Source organism: Seriola aureovittata, chromosome 22 (assembly GCF_021018895.1).
Source record: "Seriola aureovittata isolate HTS-2021-v1 ecotype China chromosome 22, ASM2101889v1, whole genome shotgun sequence".
NCBI lineage: Eukaryota > Metazoa > Chordata > Actinopteri > Carangiformes > Carangidae > Seriola > Seriola aureovittata.
In genome coordinates this window covers 20,375,848-20,396,263 of record NC_079385.1, presented here as the reverse complement: position 1 = coordinate 20,396,263, position 20,416 = coordinate 20,375,848, and the positions used below count along the sequence as shown (strand labels likewise).

The 20,416-nt window shown below is 40.8% G+C and overlaps 2 protein-coding genes across 4 annotated transcripts; one reads left to right on the top strand and one right to left on the bottom strand.

Moving 5' to 3' along the window:
* Nucleotides 1-82: 82 nt before the first annotated feature.
* On the top strand, nt 83-10,683 carry dmtf1 (cyclin D binding myb-like transcription factor 1). Of its 2 annotated transcripts, none has more exons than XM_056367600.1 (17): nt 83-171; nt 1,996-2,111; nt 2,341-2,439; nt 2,600-2,685; nt 3,511-3,622; nt 3,720-3,796; nt 3,900-4,057; nt 4,147-4,179; nt 4,267-4,376; nt 4,835-5,063; nt 5,181-5,332; nt 5,692-5,880; nt 5,962-6,044; nt 6,383-6,571; nt 6,707-6,916; nt 7,330-7,435; nt 7,700-10,683. In XM_056367600.1, the coding sequence occupies exons 2-17, from the start codon at nt 2,003-2,005 to the stop codon at nt 7,732-7,734; spliced, it is 1,977 nt and encodes a 658-aa protein (XP_056223575.1). In that variant the 5' UTR covers nt 83-171; nt 1,996-2,002; the 3' UTR covers nt 7,735-10,683. The 2 variants fall into 2 exon arrangements, with proteins under 2 accessions (XP_056223575.1, XP_056223576.1); XM_056367601.1 differs by having other exon boundaries at nt 93-171; nt 1,911-2,111.
* Nucleotides 8,261-19,892, bottom strand: tmem243b (transmembrane protein 243, mitochondrial b). Of its 2 annotated transcripts, none has more exons than XM_056367603.1 (5): nt 19,871-19,892; nt 15,628-15,941; nt 15,117-15,167; nt 13,223-13,327; nt 8,261-12,480 (listed from the first exon to the last, which is right to left on the bottom strand). In XM_056367603.1, the coding sequence occupies exons 2-5, from the start codon at nt 15,721-15,723 to the stop codon at nt 12,361-12,363; spliced, it is 372 nt and encodes a 123-aa protein (XP_056223578.1). In that variant the 5' UTR covers nt 15,724-15,941; nt 19,871-19,892; the 3' UTR covers nt 8,261-12,360. The 2 variants fall into 2 exon arrangements, with proteins under 2 accessions (XP_056223578.1, XP_056223577.1); XM_056367602.1 differs by lacking the exon at nt 19,871-19,892 and adding an exon at nt 19,725-19,858.
* Between the last annotated feature and the right edge of the window lie 524 nt (nt 19,893-20,416).

The window sequence follows — 20,416 nt, the reverse complement described above, 5'->3', positions numbered from 1 at the left end:
CCATAAATATTAAATATGATGTTTTTTCAGATACAAAGAATACGCACAACTGCAGTTTACGGATATCCATACTATCTGGCAACCCAGTGGCGGGCCCTCGGACGCCGAGCCTCCATCCTGGCACTTTCCTTCATCCTGGTAACTCACAAGTTCCCGGACCAAAAACAGGAAGTAAGTATCCGAATCAAAAGTAAAATTCAGTTTCTGTTTGGTAGTCGAAGCAGAGAAAGCGCAAAGTGGGAAAAAAACCACCGCAGAAACAGAGAATAAAGACAGAACAGCGTCAAAAACGGCACAGACGCCATAAGCTTCACCTTGTCGACTTAACATGGCGCCGGGGATTTTTCGTCTTTCATTTAGCACGGTCGCTTGCTGGATGCTAATGGTTAGCATTGTGTCAGAGCTTCGCTGTTAGCCTCTGTTGGCGTTTGTTTATCTCCTGGAAACATAATTTAACATCATTTATAGTGCTGCATTTGTGTATTAAAACTATTATATTTGTATGTATTGTAACGTTGGTGTAACTAAACATGAACCACGCATGCGTCTCTGCGCTGAATCCCAGTGTTTTTGCTATTGTTCCCAATAGCGATGAATGGGACGTTACACAAAACTCCATTTAAAAATACGACAATTTTACAGAGTTTTGCTGATTAGCGAACAATAGACACATTACTGACAACTTCAACTTGAAGTAAAAACATTTATGAATGATCCAGCCTACAGTTTGGCGTACACACTGTCCAGCAAGCATTACACGTTTTGATAACTGATGGCAACTCAATAAAAGATCAATGCACAGTTGGATGTAAAAGTTTGGACCTATGACACATTTAGCTGATTTTTTAAGTGAAAAGAGACACATACAACCCCTGCAGCGCACAGACATTAAGATATGTTCCTTCAAAATATAATGTACTGTTGCATTTTTTATTTTTTGAATTAAAAAAATATGGGAGTTAAGCCAATTTTGCATTAAATTGGTATATTTTTGAGGGGAGTCTGGTGTGAATTACAACGAGAATGTTATGACGACTGACTTTCAGACTGAGTACCTGTGTTTTCACCAGTGTAATGCCCCTGTACTAAACAGTAATACATTGCAACATATGCTGATTGCCAGAAATCCATTAAATACTCATTATAACTTGACTTTAACCTCCAATTTGACATCTTTGCTGCAACTATCACAACATATTTAAATCACTGTGCACAGTTTCCATTAAAATACAAAGTAGAGGTTGGTAGTGAGCAGTCTGAGCTCAGTCCACAGGTTTAGAGTTTAAAAATACTAAATAATAAAATATCTGATCTGTTCATAAATTACTTGTAACCTGTATTTTTCAGTCCCATCTAACAGTACCTGAAAAGTTTTAATTTACAGTATGTAAATTAGTTTAAATTGACAGAAGTTTGAATGATGCTTTTTGTTGGGCAGGTTATTACAGTCTGCGGTACATAATCTTTTTTGGCAAAATAAACAACGTTCACAGCTGTCCTGATAATAATAACACATTAATACTTTTAGATGTCGCATGTTGCTGCTCCTCACTTGGTCTTTAGTTTCAGTGTGAAGCCATTATTTAATAAAGTGTTGCCACCTACACTCAGTACAGGCTTATACAAACATTTTACAATATTTATTGCTGTCAAAGTAAATTCAACTTTTTGGGTTTTTTTGGTCGACAAAACAAAATAAAACCTCAGTCTGTGGGAAACTTTGACGGATATTTTTTTTTACTATTTTCTGACATTTTTTCGACCAATTAATTAATTGAAAGTCATCGGCAGGTGAATGAATAATGAAAATAATAGTTTGCTAAAGACGAAATGGAGACACTGTTTAGAAAACCAGATTTTTTTACAATATAAACAGTGTCATGAACGTCACATGAAACACTGTCCGTCAGGTGTGTCTGATGCCTCGTTTACAGCGTTTACTGAATGACATCAGCACACACCTGTGGCAGTGAGTGTGTTTGATTTTCTCACCAGGTGCAGGATGAGCTCAGCGGCAGAGGACGAGGAGGCTGCAGCGTTAGAGACCGTCAAGTCCGTCACCCTCACCCAGGACAGTGATGGGAGTATCATACTGCACTGTCCTCCCAGCGGTGGGTTCACACACACACACACACTGCAACACTGTGAATGTTCATTGAACGTGTTCAATAAAGATTATTGTGAGAAATTGTCATTTTTTCAGTTTTCTGACTTTTTATAAACAAACAATAAATCATTAAAATAATCAGCTGATTAATCGATATGTTATGTTAATTGTGTTTGTGTGTGTGTGTGTGTGTGTGTGTGTGTGTGTGTGTGTGTGTGTGTGTGTGTGTATAGATGGGGACTCGGAGCCTCTTCAGAAGAAGCTGCGTCTCTCAACAGACCAGGAACAGGAAGACTCAGACACACCTCAGTTCTCTGTGGTCACTTTACCCAGTAAGACACACACACCTTTGTATTTGTATCACTGACATATTGTCCTAAACGTTGAGTTTTACATTTTTTAAAGCTTTCGACATCTGAACATATTTATTCTTCACAAACTAAGAACTGTTTGTTCTGTAGAGAAACTCCTGAACTGTTTCTCTCTCCACAGTGTCGGAGAGCGACGAAGGCTTCGAGGTGACGATGACGGCCACAGCGGACGGAGATCTGTCCGAGGACGGCGTCGCTCAGATTCAGGTGTTCTGCCTCTTAAACGAACCAGCTCCAACTTTTTACTTCTTCAAAGACAGAAAACTTATTTACCTTTCACAGTTTTTGTGCACAGGTGTTTTACTTCTAACAGAGCTGCGCAACCAGAATGAACCATGATGTATTAATGTCAGAGAGGTCAGAGGTCGAGGCGCCGCCGTGGCTCACCTGGTAGAGCGCGTATCAATCAGTCAGTCTTTATTTGTTCGGCACTTTTCATACAGGTTAGTTCAACGAGATAATAAGAAAAAGGACAAATCAAGAAAGAAAGTGACAAAAAATACATTTAAAAAGCTGTAACAACACAAGAAAATGAATAATTAAAGAGCAGATTAAATACAATATAATATCATTTTATTATGACGTCACAGCAGCAGTTCACAGGAGGCCGACAAGAATCCTTTCCTCTCTGCTCTGAGGGAAGAGAGGTTTGAGGAGGAAGTGACGGCAGAAATAACTCCGTTATACAACCGTTTCAAAAATCAAATATATGCAGTTTAACTTTGTTGTTGCAGAAAGAGACGAGAGGGAGAAATAAAAACAGCTGTAAATGTTCTGAAGAGTCTTTAATGAGTTTGTGTCAGAGCTCAGCTGGAGGAAGTCTGAACCAGGAAACACTTGAAACAAAATAAGAAAAGAAGAAGAAACAAAAAAACTTTTGACCTGATGGAGACAAAAATAACAAAGTCGTTTTAGTTTTAATGTTTTTAAGAAGAGAGAATCAGGTCTGACTGTGTGTGTGTGTGTGTGTGTGTGTGTGTGTGTGTGTGTGTGTGTGTGTGTGTGTGTGTGTGTGTGTGTGTGTGTGTGTAGATCCTGCAGGAGGACGAGGACTCGCTCTCGCCCAATCAGAAGACAGAGGTGTCACCTGTCAGTCAGGCCTGGTTCACCACAAAAGAAGACAAAGACACGCTGGCCAACAAAGGTAAACATCTCTCTCTCTCTCTCTGAACAGAACTAAAGACAGTCAACATGAACGAGTGAATAAGTGAATGAGTGAATGATGAACTCGTCCTCTGCAGGTCATAAGTGGAAACAGGGGATGTGGTCTAAAGAGGAGATCGACCTTCTGATGAGCAACATCGATCGATACGTGAAGGTGAAGGTTCCCGTCCGTCACCACGTCTCTTTATCTGTCTGCACGTGGTATGTATGTGTGTGACCACCGTGTGTGTGTGTGTGTGTGTGTGTGTGTGTCTCAGGACCGAGGCATCGAGGACCCGGCTGAGATCATCTTTGAGATGTCCAAAGAGGAGAGGAAGGATTTCTACCGCTCTGTGGCGTTGGGCTTGAACCGGCCGCTGTTCGCCGTCTACAGACGGGTCCTGCGGATGTACGACAACCGAAACCACGTCGGCAAGTGAGTCCACGCAGGAAACGACGAAGCAAGACTCACTGAAACTTTATCTTTCAACGGGTTTGAATTTTAATTTGTCTTTTTTTTTGAAGGTACACTCCTGACGAGATCGAGAAGCTGAAATCGTGAGTGAAAATCTTTAAAACTGATCGTGTGTCTGTTTGTTGTTGTTTTCTCTTGTGTTGTTGTTTACATGTGATGTTTGTGTTCAGGTTGAGGGAGAAACACGGGAACGACTGGGCCACCATCGGCGCAGCTCTGGGCCGCAGCGCGTCCTCTGTCAAAGACCGCTGCCGACTGATGAAGGACACATGCAACACAGGTACAAAGCTGTGTGTGTGTGTGTGTGTGTGTGTGTGTGTGTGTGTGAGATATTAAAAGAAAAAAGAACTCAGATCAGTAAGTAAATCACAACAGTTTTGATTTTGTTGGATGCTAACAGTTTCCCTCTGCTTGCAGTCTTTGTGCTAAGCTAAACACATCCTGCAGCTTTCTCTACAGTCTGAAATCTGCTTTATTTTTATTGGATCACTCAGAAAACAGTCAGCCAATCAGAAGAGAGGCTCAGAGCCTCCTCTCTTCTGATTGGCTGACTGGCCTGTTGTTACTAGAGCTCCAGAGAGAAGCCTGAGAGAGGAGATGTAAAACTACACTGAGATGGTTTTTATATCTTCTGATGGATCAACACTTCAAATAAAACACAGAAGAAGAAGAAGATATTTAGATTAAACTCTGTGTCAAGTTAAAACATCTGAAACTCACCTGATTTTGTAACAACAGGTAAATGGAGCGAGGAGGAGGAGCGGCGTCTCGCTGAGGTCGTGTACGAGATGGCGGGTGTGTCGCCGGGGTCGGCGGTCACCGGAGGCGTGTCCTGGGCGTCGGTCGCCGATCAAGTTCGCACACGCTCAGAGAAACAGTGTCGGTCGAAGTGGCTGAATTACCTGAACTGGAAACACAGCGGAGGGACGGAGTGGATGAAGGAGGACGACCTGAACCTCATACGCAGGTACAGACTGTGTGTGTGTGTGTGTGTGTGTGTGTGTGTGTGTGTGTGTGTGTGTGTGTGTGTGTGTGTGTGTGTGCGCAGTGACATGAATCTGTAAAGCTGAACGTTGTGTTTCAGGATATCGGAGCTGGAGGTCGAGGACGAGAATGAAATCAAGTGGGAGGATCTCGCCGGCGGGTGGAGCAGCGTCCGATCGCCTCAGTGGCTGCGATCCAAGTGGTGGAGCATCAAGAGACAAGTAGCCAATCACAAAGAGATCCCCTTCAGCGGTACACACACACACACACACACACACACACACACACACACACACACACGTCGTGTCAACACTTTCCTGTGGTTTATAATTAAAATAATTACAACTTTATTTGTGCAGGATTTTTCAAGCAAGGAGAAAAACAGACTGTTACATATAAAACCAGATAAAGAATTAAACAATTAAAAATCAAAATCTGATGATGGCACAAGTTCAGTTGTGGCCACTGGGGGGCAGCACAAACAAGGTGTGAACACAAACCTGAGATTTCATTCTGTGTGTGTGTGTGTGTGTGTGTGTGTGTGTGTGTGTGTGTGTGTGTGTGTGTGTGTGTGTGTGTGTGTGTGTGTGTGTGTGTGTGTGTGTGTGCAGTCCTACTGAAGGGCCTCCAGGAGCTGATGGCGTCCTCAGGATCGGTCCCGGGGAGCCCCACCTCCTCCTCCTCGTCCTCGCTCCAGATCCGACTCACCCGATTGGAGGAGAGCGGCGGCAGCCCCGTCCCCAGCTCTGTGGCGGCGCTGCAGATTCCCGTACAGATCCCGCTGCAGATCACACACCTGGGTGAGACTCGCTGTGACAGATGTGTGTAGATCCCAGCTTCACTGCACATCTGTCTCCTCACACTGGATCTTTGTGTTTCAGCCTCAGATTCTTCAGCTGCCGCCAGCGACAGTGAGACCATCACTCTGAACACGGGAGCGCTGCAGACCTTCGAGATCCTGCCTGTAAGATCTCTTCTTCTGCAGTAGATTTATTAGCGGTCCCGCCAGGAAGTCGCCATTTACGATAATTAATGTGAATTTGACCAATCCCTGTGAATTCTGGACAAAAGTTCTGACCTGTCCCTGATCAAAACCTTGATGATGTCACCGAACTCACTTCCTGGTTCCTGGTGTTGAAGCTTGTTGTGAAGCTGCAGACGTGACGTGAGCGTCTCATGTTCACTGTTAGAGACCGTGTGAAGATGTTCAGATTTTTTTACATCGATCATAAAAAAAAACAAAAAAACATCTTCATCTCTGATTGTTTGTGACTCGCCGTCTTCTTCCTCTTTCTCCCTCAGTCCTTCCACCTGCAGCCCACCGGCACCCCGGGGACCTACTACCTCCAGACAACGTCCAATCAGGGCCTGCCGCTCAGCCTCTCCACCAATCAGGGCCTTCCGCTAAGTCTGGCCAATAACGGCACGGTCACCCTGACGACAGGCTCGTCTCCGTCGTCACACGAACACATCATCCTGCACAGCCTGTCGGTCGGTTTGACACTCGTCACCTCAGTGTTTTTGTTTGTCTATTTGTTTGTTTGTTTGTTACAGCAGGAAACAGTGAAACTGTGTGTGTGTGTGTGTGTGTGTGTTTGTGTGTGTGTGTGTGTGTTCCCTCCTCAGACGGACGGCCTCTGCTCCAGCGACGGTGTCATCATCCAGACGGTCACCTCTGACCCCGCCTCCTCCGACCCTCTCAGCCAAGATAATCTGGTTGTGGAGACGGAGGGGCGGAGCCAGGACGACCATCTCGATGCCACGAGTCTCCTGGAGGGTTCCGAGAGCGTTGTCACGGAAACTCAGGAGCCAATGACAGATGGCTTCACTGACAAGGTACAAACATGCACCCTGGTCCTTCATTTTGTTTTCATCAGATATTGATCCAAGTTATTAATATGGACTTATTGATTCAACAATCATTACTCACATAATACAGGTGCTTTTAATTTGAAAGGCTCAAAATTTTCTACATTATAATAAACTAAACAGACACAAATATCTACTAGACAGTAAAACACAGATGTTTTTGTTTTCTCTTCTTATTGATCAGTTCTTGCTCCTTTTCTCTTCTCGTTTTACAAAAATACAAAATGAAGGAGGAAACACTGAATACATAAACTTATCAAAATAAAAGCCTGAGCAGTGTCAGGCTTTTATTTTGGTCTCTGTAACAGTCCCTCAGGGTTTCTGCTGATCCTGATTCAATCCAGTGATTTATAACATAAAGCTGTTTAACTCTGTGTCAGGAGCTGAGTTCCCCCTCTGTTGAGGGTCCAGTGGTGCATTCTGGGATAACGTCTGGCAGCGCCGTGCTGATTGTGTCTCCTCCCAACATCAGCAGCACACTGACAGGTAACACAAACACACACACACGCACACACACACACACTCACACTCGTCGTGTACATTGTGGGAGAAAATCAGTCGCTCATTTAAACAGGTCATTTGTTCTCCTCTGGTTGGTTTCCTTGGCAACCGTCTGAACAAGCACTGGACACAACCTGACACAAGGCGCTCTGGACACTCAGGAAGTATTTGTGTTTGATTCAGAGCGGAGAGAACTTATGACTCAGATCTGCCGACACATCTAACAACATGGTTCTTCTGTGTCCTCAGATCCGATCTTGGAGAACCAAGACGGCTCCGACTGAGCAGGACTTTTATTGTGACATCCCTGTGATTAAATGGACTCTACAGGACGAGCCTGTTGACCCGGGTGAAGACCGACTGTAGCTGCTACACAGGACGACGACAACAACAGACACAGCAGCTGTCTGTCTGTTGAACTGTGACGCTCCTGTTAAAACCAGGATGTGAATTCTTTTAAAACGGCCTGAATGAAACAGAAGTTCTGACTCCGACTGAAGCTTCAGTCTGAACCCTGGATGAAATGTGAACGCTGCGCAGCGCTCGCCGTCACTGTCGACCTCACGGCGCCAAAGAGACTCCAAAGGCTGTGATGGAGGGAAACCTGGGCACTGACCTTTTAAAAACATATTAATACGTACTTATAATTATGTGAAGATGAAGAAGTTTTTAGTGGCAACTTGAACGATGAATAAATCCCGTCCGGAGCGACGTCTTGTATTTTAAAGTGGATCTCTGGGTGTTTTGGACTTCCTCACAGCGTCTCATTTCTCGCCTGTTTGATCACCAGTAGAAAAAGCGAAGGAGGCGTTCAGGGTATATAATTATTTATTCCATAAAATATTAAATAAAAAAGAAACACCTGGCTTTGACAGTCCTACAGTCGTGGCGAGGTCGGCTCCCTCTCCTGGACGTTTCGACTCCGTGTGACTCAGAACATCTGTAAACAAAGCTGTTTACACTTTAAAGCTGCAACTTGCCTCATGTTTTATATTAAAGGACAAACCTGGTGATATTTTATATTTTTATTATTGTCAACAAATGTCATGAAAAAACCAGAAGCTTTTAAAAAATGCAACTATACACTTGTGTCGTGTTTTTAAAGATTAAAAAGTTAGAAAAATGTTGAAACATCGTTGGTTTTTGTCTTCATGAGATTTGTTGATAAAAATAAATAAATAAATAAAATAACATCAGTCGTTTTCTTTGAGATTTGAACTTTGAGTCCAGCTTTCTTTGTGCAGTCTTGATTTGGACAGAGAGGATGAATCCAGTCTTCATGATCTGTGTTTATGTTGCAGCCTGACTTTGTGATTGAATCTCGACTTTAACTTCAGTTTAAGAGCCACTGAGACCAAATGAAACCTCAGTGCTACGGTGTGTTTGAAGACTTTGCTCTTTGTGGGACGTCAGTGTTCGACACGTTTCTCTGATCTGGTCAAAACATTAAACTCAGGCTCTTCACATCAGCTGGTCTTTACTTCATGAGTATTTTCATGATCCCGCTGATGATGTGTTTTCTGCCTGAAGTGATGAAATGTTTGTCTGGAGCGACAGAGGATCTGACAGATCTGTGGGTTCAGAAAAATAAGATAAAACCTCCCCCGCCATGCTAGCAGCACGACGGCAGCATCTGCTGGTCGCTACAGGACGGTCAGGAAATCTGCTTCAGATATTCTTCTCGGCCTCATGATGAAATGAAATGACTTCACTGATCTCTTCACTTTTCCTCTAGCGCCACCATCAGGTCAAAATCTAATTGGGTTTACGTCCAAACATCTGCAAAACTACTGACAGATTGTCAACATTATACCTGCTGAATATTAACGTTAGCATACTAGTGTTAGCATTTAGTTGGGCAAAAATGTTCTCACATTATTTCTAAATGGTTAGCCAATTAGCTTTTTTATTTATAGCAGTTTAAGTGAAACCAGACACAATCAGTGTAGCTGCTATAATACTATTAATGTTAATACTGGATTTTATTTTTGATAGACCTGCTGGCTGTGAACTCAGAGAAATCAGAGGCTGTTAGCATTTCCTACAGGGAGCAACACTATGTGACCAAATCATGGAGAAACGTACCGAACACTGAGGCCATGAACGCGTCAGCTTTAACTTCCTGTTATTGCGTTGCCTTCACTAACGCAGCTACACTCTGTAAACCATAGTGTTTTTCTAACCTGCTACATCTGAACCAAACGTGTTGGGCTGAAATAGACCTACAACACAAACGTCTTCATGATTATAACTCTCAGTCTTTATGTAAAAACAGTGACTTAAAGCTACGTGGTGCGACAGACTAGAAGCTCAGGTTCGTAAAAAGCAGGATTAACAGTGCAAAAACGCCCGATGGCGGACACATTGACGTGATACAGAGACCTTTACAGATTCATGTGGAAAACCTCCATTCATCTTCATTGGTGCTACAGCTGGCCTGAGAGTGAGTGAGTGAGTGAGTGAGTGTGTGTGTGTGTGTGTGTATGTGTGTGTGTATGTGTGTGTGTGTGTGTGTGTGTGTGTGTGTGTGTGTGTGTGTGTGTGAATGGCTTAGACAAAAGTGTAATTCAGCTACGCTTAGTGCAAGAATTGGCAGTGAGTCAGTGTAATTCAGCATTTAGGTCTAATTAAAAAAAAATCCTCTTAGCGAGACTTGATTTGGAAAATTAATTAAATCCCACCATGAAAATCAGATAAGCTGAAAAAGCAGAAAAGAAGCAGAAAAAAAAAGGAAAACATACAAACTGTTGCATATATTTGCCACAGAACCCTGATGCTGTTGTGCTATTGCCGTGTTAGCTAGTTTGTGCTAAAGTCCACAGAACTGAGGGAGGGAGGGAAGGGTTTGTTTCCCGCCTCCTGCTTCACCTGGTGTGTTTACATGCTCATAACTCACTTCCTGGTTGAGAAATCTGAACACATGTCAAACTGAGTTCATCCACAAGACTTCATCAACAAGCGCTGGTGGTGATGTCATTCTAACGTTATCGCTGCTTGTACTTCTGCTTGAGCTCAGTGTTTATGTGAAAATGGAGGAAGTTAAAAACAGTTTTTTGACATGGACACATGCCAACACCAACACAACGGGCCGATTTAGGAACCAGTATCACAGAAGAAGTGAAAGCCATCAGGAGAACAAAGCTCATCAAATGTTGGCGATCTCTTTTGAGCTTTGTTTTGTTTTGTTTACATTTTAGTAAATTAATAATAAATAAAGTAAGTCATTTACATCATGTCTGGGGCGACGTGTCCTTATATTTTAAGTGAAAAACTTTTCTTTCTCTCTTTTTATTGGCTCAGTGTGAAATTAGATTTTTGTGTGGGGAAAAAAAATTTTCTTTTGCTAATCTGATACATGGGAACATGCTAACATGCAAACACCTTCATTAAGTCATCATGAGATAAAGACCATGTAAAACCTCATCAAATGTACTGTTGTTAAAAGTAAAAACCTGGTTTGTCCTGGTACATTTAAAGAATCTGTCACTGGATTAATGTGAAACTGAAGAAAAGTTAAAAACGTTTCGAAGCTTCTTTTCCACGATTTTTCAGCAGATTTATGGAAGTTTGTTCATGACGACATCAGAGATAATGGTACCACTTCAAAATAAGATGACGGAAGAATTTATAAATGGTTTATAGTCAGGCTATTAATTCAGTTAACAATTTATAATTCATAAATTAACAACTTATAACACAGTTTTTAAACTGATACTATTTGGCAAGTTAAAGCTTAGAACTCATAAACCTGACTAATGAGTTACTATTATTTAGAACTGGTGGAAGGAGTAAGTTTAATAATGAGTTACTATAATTGATCAATTACTTTATTTACGTTATAAATGGAAGTGACTCGTTAGTCAGATTAGTGAGTAGTAAACATTAACTTGATCTAACTGAATAGTATCAACGTATGAAAAATGTGTTATAACTTGTTTATTTATGAATTATTAAGTGTTAACAAGCCAATTAATAACCTGATTATAAACCATTCATTAATCCTTTATAAGGGTGGTCTTGCAGTGAAGTGGTGCACAGATAGCGATGTACTCAGGAAGTGTAGGTCACACTGACTGACGTCTTCTTATCTTTTGTCTTTGTCTTGTGGAATGACTGTAAATAAAGTTGTAATTTCCAGATGGTTAAAATGCTTCATTCTGTCTGAATGGAGGTTCGGCAGGTGTTTTATTGGAGTTTGGAATGATTAAGTTGTCGTCATAAATGTGGTCTGTGAACACAGACTTTAAAGGCAGTGATGCTTAGAATAGTTATTATAACAATGTGTTTAAAGATATAAATATAATCAATCTGAGAAAAACATGTAAAAGACATTGATTTGTAATACAACACAAAAGAAAGGGCAGATTTTTCCTTTAACTGTTCATCATTATGACCTCATCATATCAAACTCTTGCACTGAAGAGCTTCATATTATTACCATGTCATTATTACATTAGTATGACTGTAATAATGATGAATAATGATGTTTATGTGCATGTAAACACACCTGCTGCTCTTTAACTTCATCCTCCAGCTGTGTGTGTCTCCAGGCAGATTTATGGCCTCGTACAGTACATCATGATTTCTACATTGTGAAGTCGTGTGTGTGTGTGTGTGTGTGTGTGTGTGTGTGTGTGTGTGTGTGTGTGTGTATTATTCGGTACCAACAAGACAGTTTTCATCCCACTGGAACCATTAAAGTCTCACTGGTTTTGGTCCGACAGCTCCTCTGTGAGCCGGGTGGGAACTTCATTCAAGTTAGTGTGTGATTAGTTTTTGGTTTTTTTTTGGTTTTTGTTTTTTTCAGTCATGTATTTCCGTCACTGTCGGTCCATCATTTAGTCCTTCCACGTGTCTCCGTCTGTCAAGGCCATGTCTTCCCTTCTTCCTCCTCCTCCTCCTCCTCGTCTTTACCTGACATCATGGAAGTAGAGGTTGGCACATAGACATAGCAGCACGATGGACGCCAGCATGTAATAGATCAGGTTCCTGAATTTGGGCTCCAGGTCGCCCTGTCGGTACCAGAAGATCTGAGGGAGAGAGACACGCAGGTGATAAGATACGATGAACCTTTATCGTTCCCCGTAGAGGAAATTCAAACTCACGCAGCAGCACAAAAGAAAAGCAGCACAAGGGGAAAATATAATAAGAACTAAGAAATAAGAATAGAAACAGAATCTAGAATAAATAAAATAAATGACGCCACGTTAATTAAAAATATGGATTTCATTCATCTGCTCGCCAACACAACTTCCTGTCTCGCTGTTCATCAGTTTCTCTTCCACGAAGAAAAGCTTTAAATCTTGATACTTGAGAAACTGAAACCATTTGACCATTTTGAAACATTTGGCCATTTTGCTTGAAAATGCCTCAAATAATAATATAATATAATTTAATAATCGATTGTCAAAATAGTTGAGAAATGATCGTTGCAGCTCTGTATTTAACGAATGAGATTACTGCTGCAGCAGCTGAAGGGAGGCGTCTTCCTCCACACAAGACTTTGATTAACAGAATGAAACTGAATTAGTTCAATAATTTGATTAGAAAACTTTGATAAAAGCTCAAATTTAATTTAATGAAATGAAGTCTCTGCTCCAAGTCTGTTGTTTCAAAATGCTTCTGAAATGTTTGTTGTTTTCTCTAATTAAAATGTGATAAATCAGATCAGCTACAGTAAATACGCATGAAATTAATCCTCTCAGTGCTGCTGTGTGTGTGTGTGTGTGTGTGTGTTGTGTGTGTGTGTGTGTGTGTGTGTGTGTGTGTTACCAGCACTATGGTGGATCCACAGGTTAACAGGATGCACACGGCGAAGAAGACATTAAGCGGTCGTGGAGGCAGTGAAGGGAACACGAAGGAACCGATCACAGTCACCTGGAGACAAACAGATAAATAATATTATTATTATTAATATGTTCAGTTTCTTATAAAAACTCCTCCTCACACTCCTGGTTTGAAGAGAAACACTTTGCTCTTCTTTTACAGGAGGGAAGGAAATGACACATTTCACTGGAGAACAAGAAGTAGAAAACAGCTGAGTCGTTATTTTAGCAGCAAACAAGTAAAACTTTATTAATGCAGCACATTTCATCCCAGGTGGAAACACAAGGAGCTGCATCAATTATCAACCACAGAAACTCTGTGGAGACTAAATGAAACAAACACATAAATGATCCGTATGAATTAAAAACCATTATGAAAATCAGTAAAAAGGTGTGTAAAATAAAACTACTAAAAAGAAGGAATAAAATGGAATTAAAAAACAGAAATAGTCCAATAAAACCAGGATATTTACACACTCAGTTAATTTAATCTTCCAGCACCTTTAAGTTATCAAACTATGAATAAGAAAAGCTAATTAATTATTAAAGGTTCCTTAATGTGTTCAGTAAAGCTAATATAATTAACTGTAGTAGTGACGCTGTCGCAGTGTTGCATAAACAAGATGTTTAACGTGTGTTTAAGACTTTCATCACGTCTCAGACTCGGATCATTCAACTCTGTCTCAGACTCATGGTCATATTGACAGAAACAAACTAAATGCATTCCAGTCATCTACTTACAGTAACTGCATTTTCCGTAGAGGTCAGAGGTCAGAGCAGCTCGTGCTGAAGCTTCACTGAGACTCCCATGAGATCTCACTAACAACCTTCAACACCAAAAGTTTTTTATTTCTAGTTTTTTTTTTTTTACCGCACGTAAAACCTCTAAAAAAAAGGTCAGGTGTGATAGTCTGGACGGAGAGCGCTGTGAGCTGCTAGCCGCTCTGCAGATGGTAGAATAGATCCATCACGTTCACTCAGGTGTTGTGTTTTAATCACTGATCAAACTACAGCAGAGTCATGTGACTTCCAGTTAATGCTGATTGTAACTGTTCACATTGTTTGATGTTGGCAGATGTTAGCTTGTTAGCTTGCCCAGTGTAAAAGGTGTTTAATTGGGAGTATATTCTATATATCTGTATTATTATATAGATTAAAGATAAATAAATAAGTAATCAAGCCAAAGGTTTTGATCCTCTTCAGCTTTAATCCTCTTCACTCATTATTAATATATTAATAATCAGTAAGCCTTACAGTTATTTGACCTGCAGATTACCTGTTGTTTACATTTTGGCAAGTTAGCACAATGTAAAGTGTCAGAATTAGCCATTAGCATTAGCTCATAGATAGAGACAACCAGTTTTAAGGAGCGTCTATTGATTTCTGAGCAAATTAATGGGCATTTATCAGCAAAGTGTAAGTTAAACTGGATGTTTAAATACGTGCGATCAGGTCTGTGTTCAGCTTTGACTGAGTCGTGGTTCAGAGGATGAGTTTGTCTCTTCACAGTGTGTTTCACTGTTCATGACGAATCCCTGCAATGTGTGTCTAACGTTTTCAAACCGTAGCAAAGACAAACTCTTCTCCACAGTTTTAAGGAAGACTTAAGGAAGAATTTTTCTTTGTGATTTCAGACTACAAAAAATTTGTTTCAGCTTTTATTTTGGCGTCACATCCTTGATACTGTTGCGCGCCATGTGAACATATTGACTTCAGGCTGAAGCTGCAGCTTCGCAGGACGAACCTCTGAACTGAGCTGCTGAGGTTCTTTGTGTGGAAATAAAAAGCTGCAGATTTTTTAGGTCAACAAACGGAACAAAGAGACAAGCTCGTTTACTTACTAGAACGACCACAGAGGTGAATCCCCCGACTGCCATGTTGATGATCCGATCCTGTGACACAGACACGAGTTCAATGCTTCAGTTCAGATAAATGCAACATTTACATTTCTGACATGATCTCACTCTACCAGACATTTAACCACTAACATTCTGGATACACTAATAAACACACACTTCCATTAACTGTTTTGTCCATAAAATGTCTTCATGTAACGTCTGTAAATGTCTTCTGTGTGCCACCGTCAGCCTGAAGCCCAAAATACTTTGTTTACTATCGAGTAGGACGAATTATTTGTCAAAAGTGTCGTATTTAATTATCAAATAATTACAGTCTAAGGATCCAGAGAGATCAGATCTGAATCACACAGTGACAGCAGCAGCTGCAGATTCATTTTCTGCCGATCAATTAATCGACTAATCGTTGCAGCTCTGATTAAAGGTTCATGTTGTCTCTTTAAAATAATTTACACACACACACACACACACACACACACTTCGAGCAGGTTCCTACCCGAGCAGACGTCTCCCCAAACAGAGGTCTGTTGTCCAGGCCGCTTGTGCCGTACGTCCTGGTGGTAAAGTCGTCCATGGCCGGTTCAGCAGACATAAGCTCAGCTCGACCAATCACTGAACGATCACCGACCTATCACCGACCAATCACCTCTCAGCAGCGCCGCCTCCTGGAGACACCGGGCCAGTGCTGCATGCTAGCCGGCTTCCCTCCAGCTGCTTTCCTCTGCACGGCGTCAGGGGAGCTGTGTCAGTGTCCACAGGCCGATGGGGACATGATGGAGTCTGGTGGACCAGGTGGGCGTCTTGTTTTACCTGTGTGACAGAGAGAAGAGAGGGAATCACCACATATGGCAACAAAAACTCCAACACAACATCATCAGGTTTTTCCTATAATGACTATAAAACTAAAGAAACACAGTGTCACATTATTTCTGCATCTTATTTCACAGCTGTAATGAACACAATCTAAATATAAGAGTAAAACAGAGAGAACAGAAAACAGATTTCTACTGTCGTTCTTCCTGCTTCACTTCCTCTATTTTCAGGTGCGATAAGAAACCGCAGTCAGTTCCATTTCTGAGCAAAGACTATCGATGACGACGGACGAAAGAGGAAGCTGAAATCAGAACACAGTCAGCTTTCTTCAGACTGACTCAGCTCCAATGTAAGAGTCTCTTATTCAGACGAGAACCTGTGATCTGACGAGAACATGACTTCTCAGAGAGGAGCTACAACCAGAACTAAAACCTTTAGAAAGGTTTAAAGTTCACAATTTGTGAAAGATCTGAACCACTTTGAAAAGGACCTGATCCTTATGAAAAGACGCATCTCTGAAACCGCAAGGCTTGAAGGGTTCTCCTGGTACCGACAGAGGTCAGAGGACGGATTAACTACTGAACAGAGACTTTATGGGGAATGTGCCAGAACAAATCTGATCCATGGCGGCTTCACCACTAAACCTACAGGACTTAGAGGATCTGGTGCAAAACAGCAGAAACCAGCCCAAAACATTTAGCAACTAACGTCTTAAAAACCCATTTCAGTCTCAAGCAAAAAAATAAAAAAACATTCCCCAAGTTTCAGCTTTTGGTCTGAGAAAACTAAACACCTTAAGATGTCACTTTTTAATGGAGATTTTAACATTTATTTTCCAGTTTTCTGACATTTCATGGACAATAATTGTGACAAATAATAAGCAGGTTAATCAACAATGCAGTTAATTGTTAGTTGCAGCAGGTTGTTTAGTTTTAATGCTGTAGCTCAAGTTCAGACTGAAGCATCTCAATAACTTTTTGATGGATCACCATGAAGTTTGGTTCAGACCTTCAAGTCCACTCAGGATGAACTGTAATAACCTTTTGTCTAGTGTAATCACCGGGTCAAAGTGTCACTTATGTAGCTTTATGACAATGTTTTTTTTCTTAGTACAATGGGTTTATTTAGCTTAAGAAGTAGGAGAAATTTTTAACCTACAAAGTTGAACTTAATCTTTTTGTTTATCTTCAAGAAAAAACTACAAAATGAGCAAATGTGGAGATTATTTCTGCATTCAGTTCTACTTAAATCAAAGCATTAAGGGAAGAATCCAATCATAACAAAAGCACTATTTCCTCTGCTACAGGGACGTTACAGTGCCTGTAAAAGTACCATCATGTTTTATAATGGGACAAAGTCTCAAATTTCCTTTTATCAACATGAATATTTCATCAACACCAGATGAAGGGAAGCATAATGAACTCAAGAGTAGAAAAGAAAGGGGAAAGTTGAGGCTCAGTGTGCTGTGAGAAATCTGCCCACATCCTTTCTGTTTGCCCAACTTGGGGCATCAGTGTGTGTTTGACACTTTGAGCAAAACCCACAAAACAAAAGTCTCTTCATCTAATTCTGTTCAGAGCGGATTATAAAGTGCAGCAACTTTACAGGAGATCAGAATGACAACATCTCTAGAAAGGTTAAAAACATACTTCTCTCACATCACAGTTTCACACGACGTTAAAATAACCGTCTTCACAAAGACAGCAAAAGGCCGGCTGTGGTTGTTTCTTCCTCTGTGGGTGAGGAGGCAGCAGGAAAGGAAATAAAAGCCTCGCAGCTTTGAGCTTTCTCAGCACAAAAACGCAGAGTGGAAAACAAGAGCTTCTTTATAAACTAGCATAAACCTGGCCTAAAGCTACATTCCTCCGCAGCCTTGTGATTCGCTAGGCTTCTTAAAATGAGACCCCACGACTTAACCCAGCTGAGAGGAGAAAAGTCTGCTTCACATGTGAACTGAGAGGGAACGTATATAAACAAAACTAATCTATTTAAGCTGTGAATTGGACTGATAATAAGCCATCTGAAGACTTTACCTTGACCTCAGGGAAACTGTGATGAGAAGTTTGTGTTTTATAAGTGATAAAACACAGAGGACCAGAGTATATTTACCATTTTTGCTTGATTAATCACAAATTGATCAATTATCACACTAGCTGCTAATCGCATTAATATTTCAGCTGTACTGCAGATACACTGGTTTAAGGTATATTGAATGTCAACATATAGAATTGGTTCAATCTCTTTATTTCACCCCCCCATCTGGGTGAAGTGACAGTCGGTACCAAGCACTAGTGGTGTAGCACAAAAACCTGGGCCCCTTTTATATGCAGCCTCTCTATAGGCCCCCTTATCCTTTTAATACATACATACATGTATACATACATACATACATAGTGATTAGTAGGATAATCAGTAATGAAGTTTTCATGAGACATTTAAGAAAGTCTGCAGTCTGTGTATTTAAGCCTATTTTCTCCATTTACTGTGATAACTGGTTTCAACTCTCACTATGAGGTTTTACAACATTATATTATTTCTATCTGTTTTTATAGGTGACTATCATGACCTTAGTGGACATGTACCTTATTCTGTTACTGTTCTGTATATTATAGTAAAAGACAAACAACTGGAATCGTGTTTCATTTGCAGAATTAAGCTGCTGCAACACAGAAACCTAAAAAGGCACAACACACACCAAACTTCATGCAAAAATCAACTCATTTAACAGCAGACTATAGCTTAGTTGACAGAAATACTGCACATTCCTTTCATAAACGACCCAAGAGATTTTTTAAATACCAGGATTCAAGTTGCAAAATGACAAAATGAAAATTTCAATTAATTTTAACCTTAAGAAAATGTTAATTATTACCAGAATCAAGTATCAAAAAGTGGAGTAGATTCTGTGGCTTATCTTTCTAAACCAAATCCCAAATGCAGCACCTTAATAAACTTAAACTACCGGTACATTAAATAGTTAAGCATTTGAATGGAGTTTGGTGTGAGGACACTAGAACTGATTAACAGAAACCTAAAGGCACAACAGACATACACGTATATATACAGTAGGTATGTACAGTTGCAACTATTAGTTGATTGTCATTTTTCACCCAAAAAATGCCAATAAAATAGCTGTTTTCAGCCTCTTAAATATGAGGACTGTCTGCTTTATATCTATGTAAACTGAATGTCTTTGAGTTTTAGACCAAAGAACAAAACATCTGAAGCCCTCAGAGAAACTGAGGTGGATTTCTATTTTTATACGTATCAGTATTAAAACTGAAAACACAGGCTGCCATCACTCTCAAACCGTTTTTATAATATTTTTAGATACAAGTTCTGTCAAACTGTTTATTCAGGCAGCAATAGTTTACACGACATGATAATCACTGGGACCCTGGGTGCTTAGCTCCACTACTCCCCTCACAACTGAGCCCTTGTCAAGCACTGTTGTAAATACAGAGAAAAAGACAAAAATAAATGATTTGTAATAGTGTAAATGAACATTAAATGTCAGGGATCCCTGTGAGAGAAGATACGTTGCTGCTTCAGTCAAAACAAAGTGAGTTTATCTTGGTGAGACAGTAAGGAGATAAAATCTGACCGTCAACCACCGACACGACAAGGCTGACAATCATAACAACACTGTCACACGCATTTACTACCAATCTCACCAATTAGCTTGATTGCTAACTAGATTATCATGCTAACAATAGCTTTGCAAATTCCTTTAACTTTACCTAAACAGCTCGTTAGCCGTGTAAGTTTAACATAACTTACCTGAGGGTAAACTCAACCTAACCAACCATATGTTACTGTTACGTGGAGAAAACGACAGAAGTGGACGTTATATTTTGTTATCAGTTCTACGAACCAGGTGTTAACAGGCGAGAGTAACGTTAAACGGAAACATTACGTTAGCTAACCTGAGCTTTACCCCTTTACAAGGCCAACTGTAAAGCAGGTTGGCAGGCTAACGAAGCTAGGCTAACCACCTAGGCGGCTCCTCCACCACTAGTGAAGAATACACAAAACGTAGTTCGTTAACCCGGTTGTTTCCCTCCAAAAATTACCCCAACACTTGCCTCACAGTTCCCGTGTTGATTCCAGTGGAAACATAACTTCAGAAAAAGCCGAGTAGTCGGGTCAAAATTAAAGGGAATAAGCCCGGTAGCTCCAGTTCGAGCTGTTAAAGGCGAGTTCAATTACCGCTGAGCCGACCGCGGCACCGCTCGGCCGGGCAGATCCACTGACGCTCGCGCGACTCGCCAAACTCCATTTAAAAATCAAGCGATTTAACAGCCGATTCTTTTTTGATCTGTCGTACTGTGTATACACCTTTAAAACGACCCGAGACTATTTTTTAAAACATAAAACTGCAGCAAAAAGAAAACCCTTAATCACCAGGCTGAAATATTTAAATATATCACAAAGCTACGGCCGTTAGTTTCGGATCAAGCTGTGAAAGGCGA

What these genes read in the sequence shown, in the direction of transcription:
- dmtf1 (XM_056367600.1), top strand. Translation starts at nt 2,003, where the DNA reads ATGAGCTCAGCGGCAGAGGACGAGGAGGCTGCAGCGTTAGAGACCGTC. An exon ending in AGACACGCTGGCCAACAAAG is followed by an intron (nt 3,623 to 3,719) that starts GTAAACATCTCT and finishes CGTCCTCTGCAG; the next exon opens with GTCATAAGTGGAAACAGGGG. An exon ending in GCTGCAGATCACACACCTGG is followed by an intron (nt 5,881 to 5,961) that starts GTGAGACTCGCT and finishes TTTGTGTTTCAG; the next exon opens with CCTCAGATTCTTCAGCTGCC.
- tmem243b (XM_056367603.1), bottom strand. Translation starts at nt 15,723, where the DNA reads ATGTCTGCTGAACCGGCCATGGACGACTTTACCACCAGGACGTACGGC. An exon ending in TTGGGGAGACGTCTGCTCGG is followed by an intron (nt 15,168 to 15,627) that starts GTAGGAACCTGC and finishes TCTGTGTCACAG; the next exon opens with GATCGGATCATCAACATGGC. An exon ending in TCACCTCTGTGGTCGTTCTA is followed by an intron (nt 13,328 to 15,116) that starts GTAAGTAAACGA and finishes GTTTGTCTCCAG; the next exon opens with GTGACTGTGATCGGTTCCTT.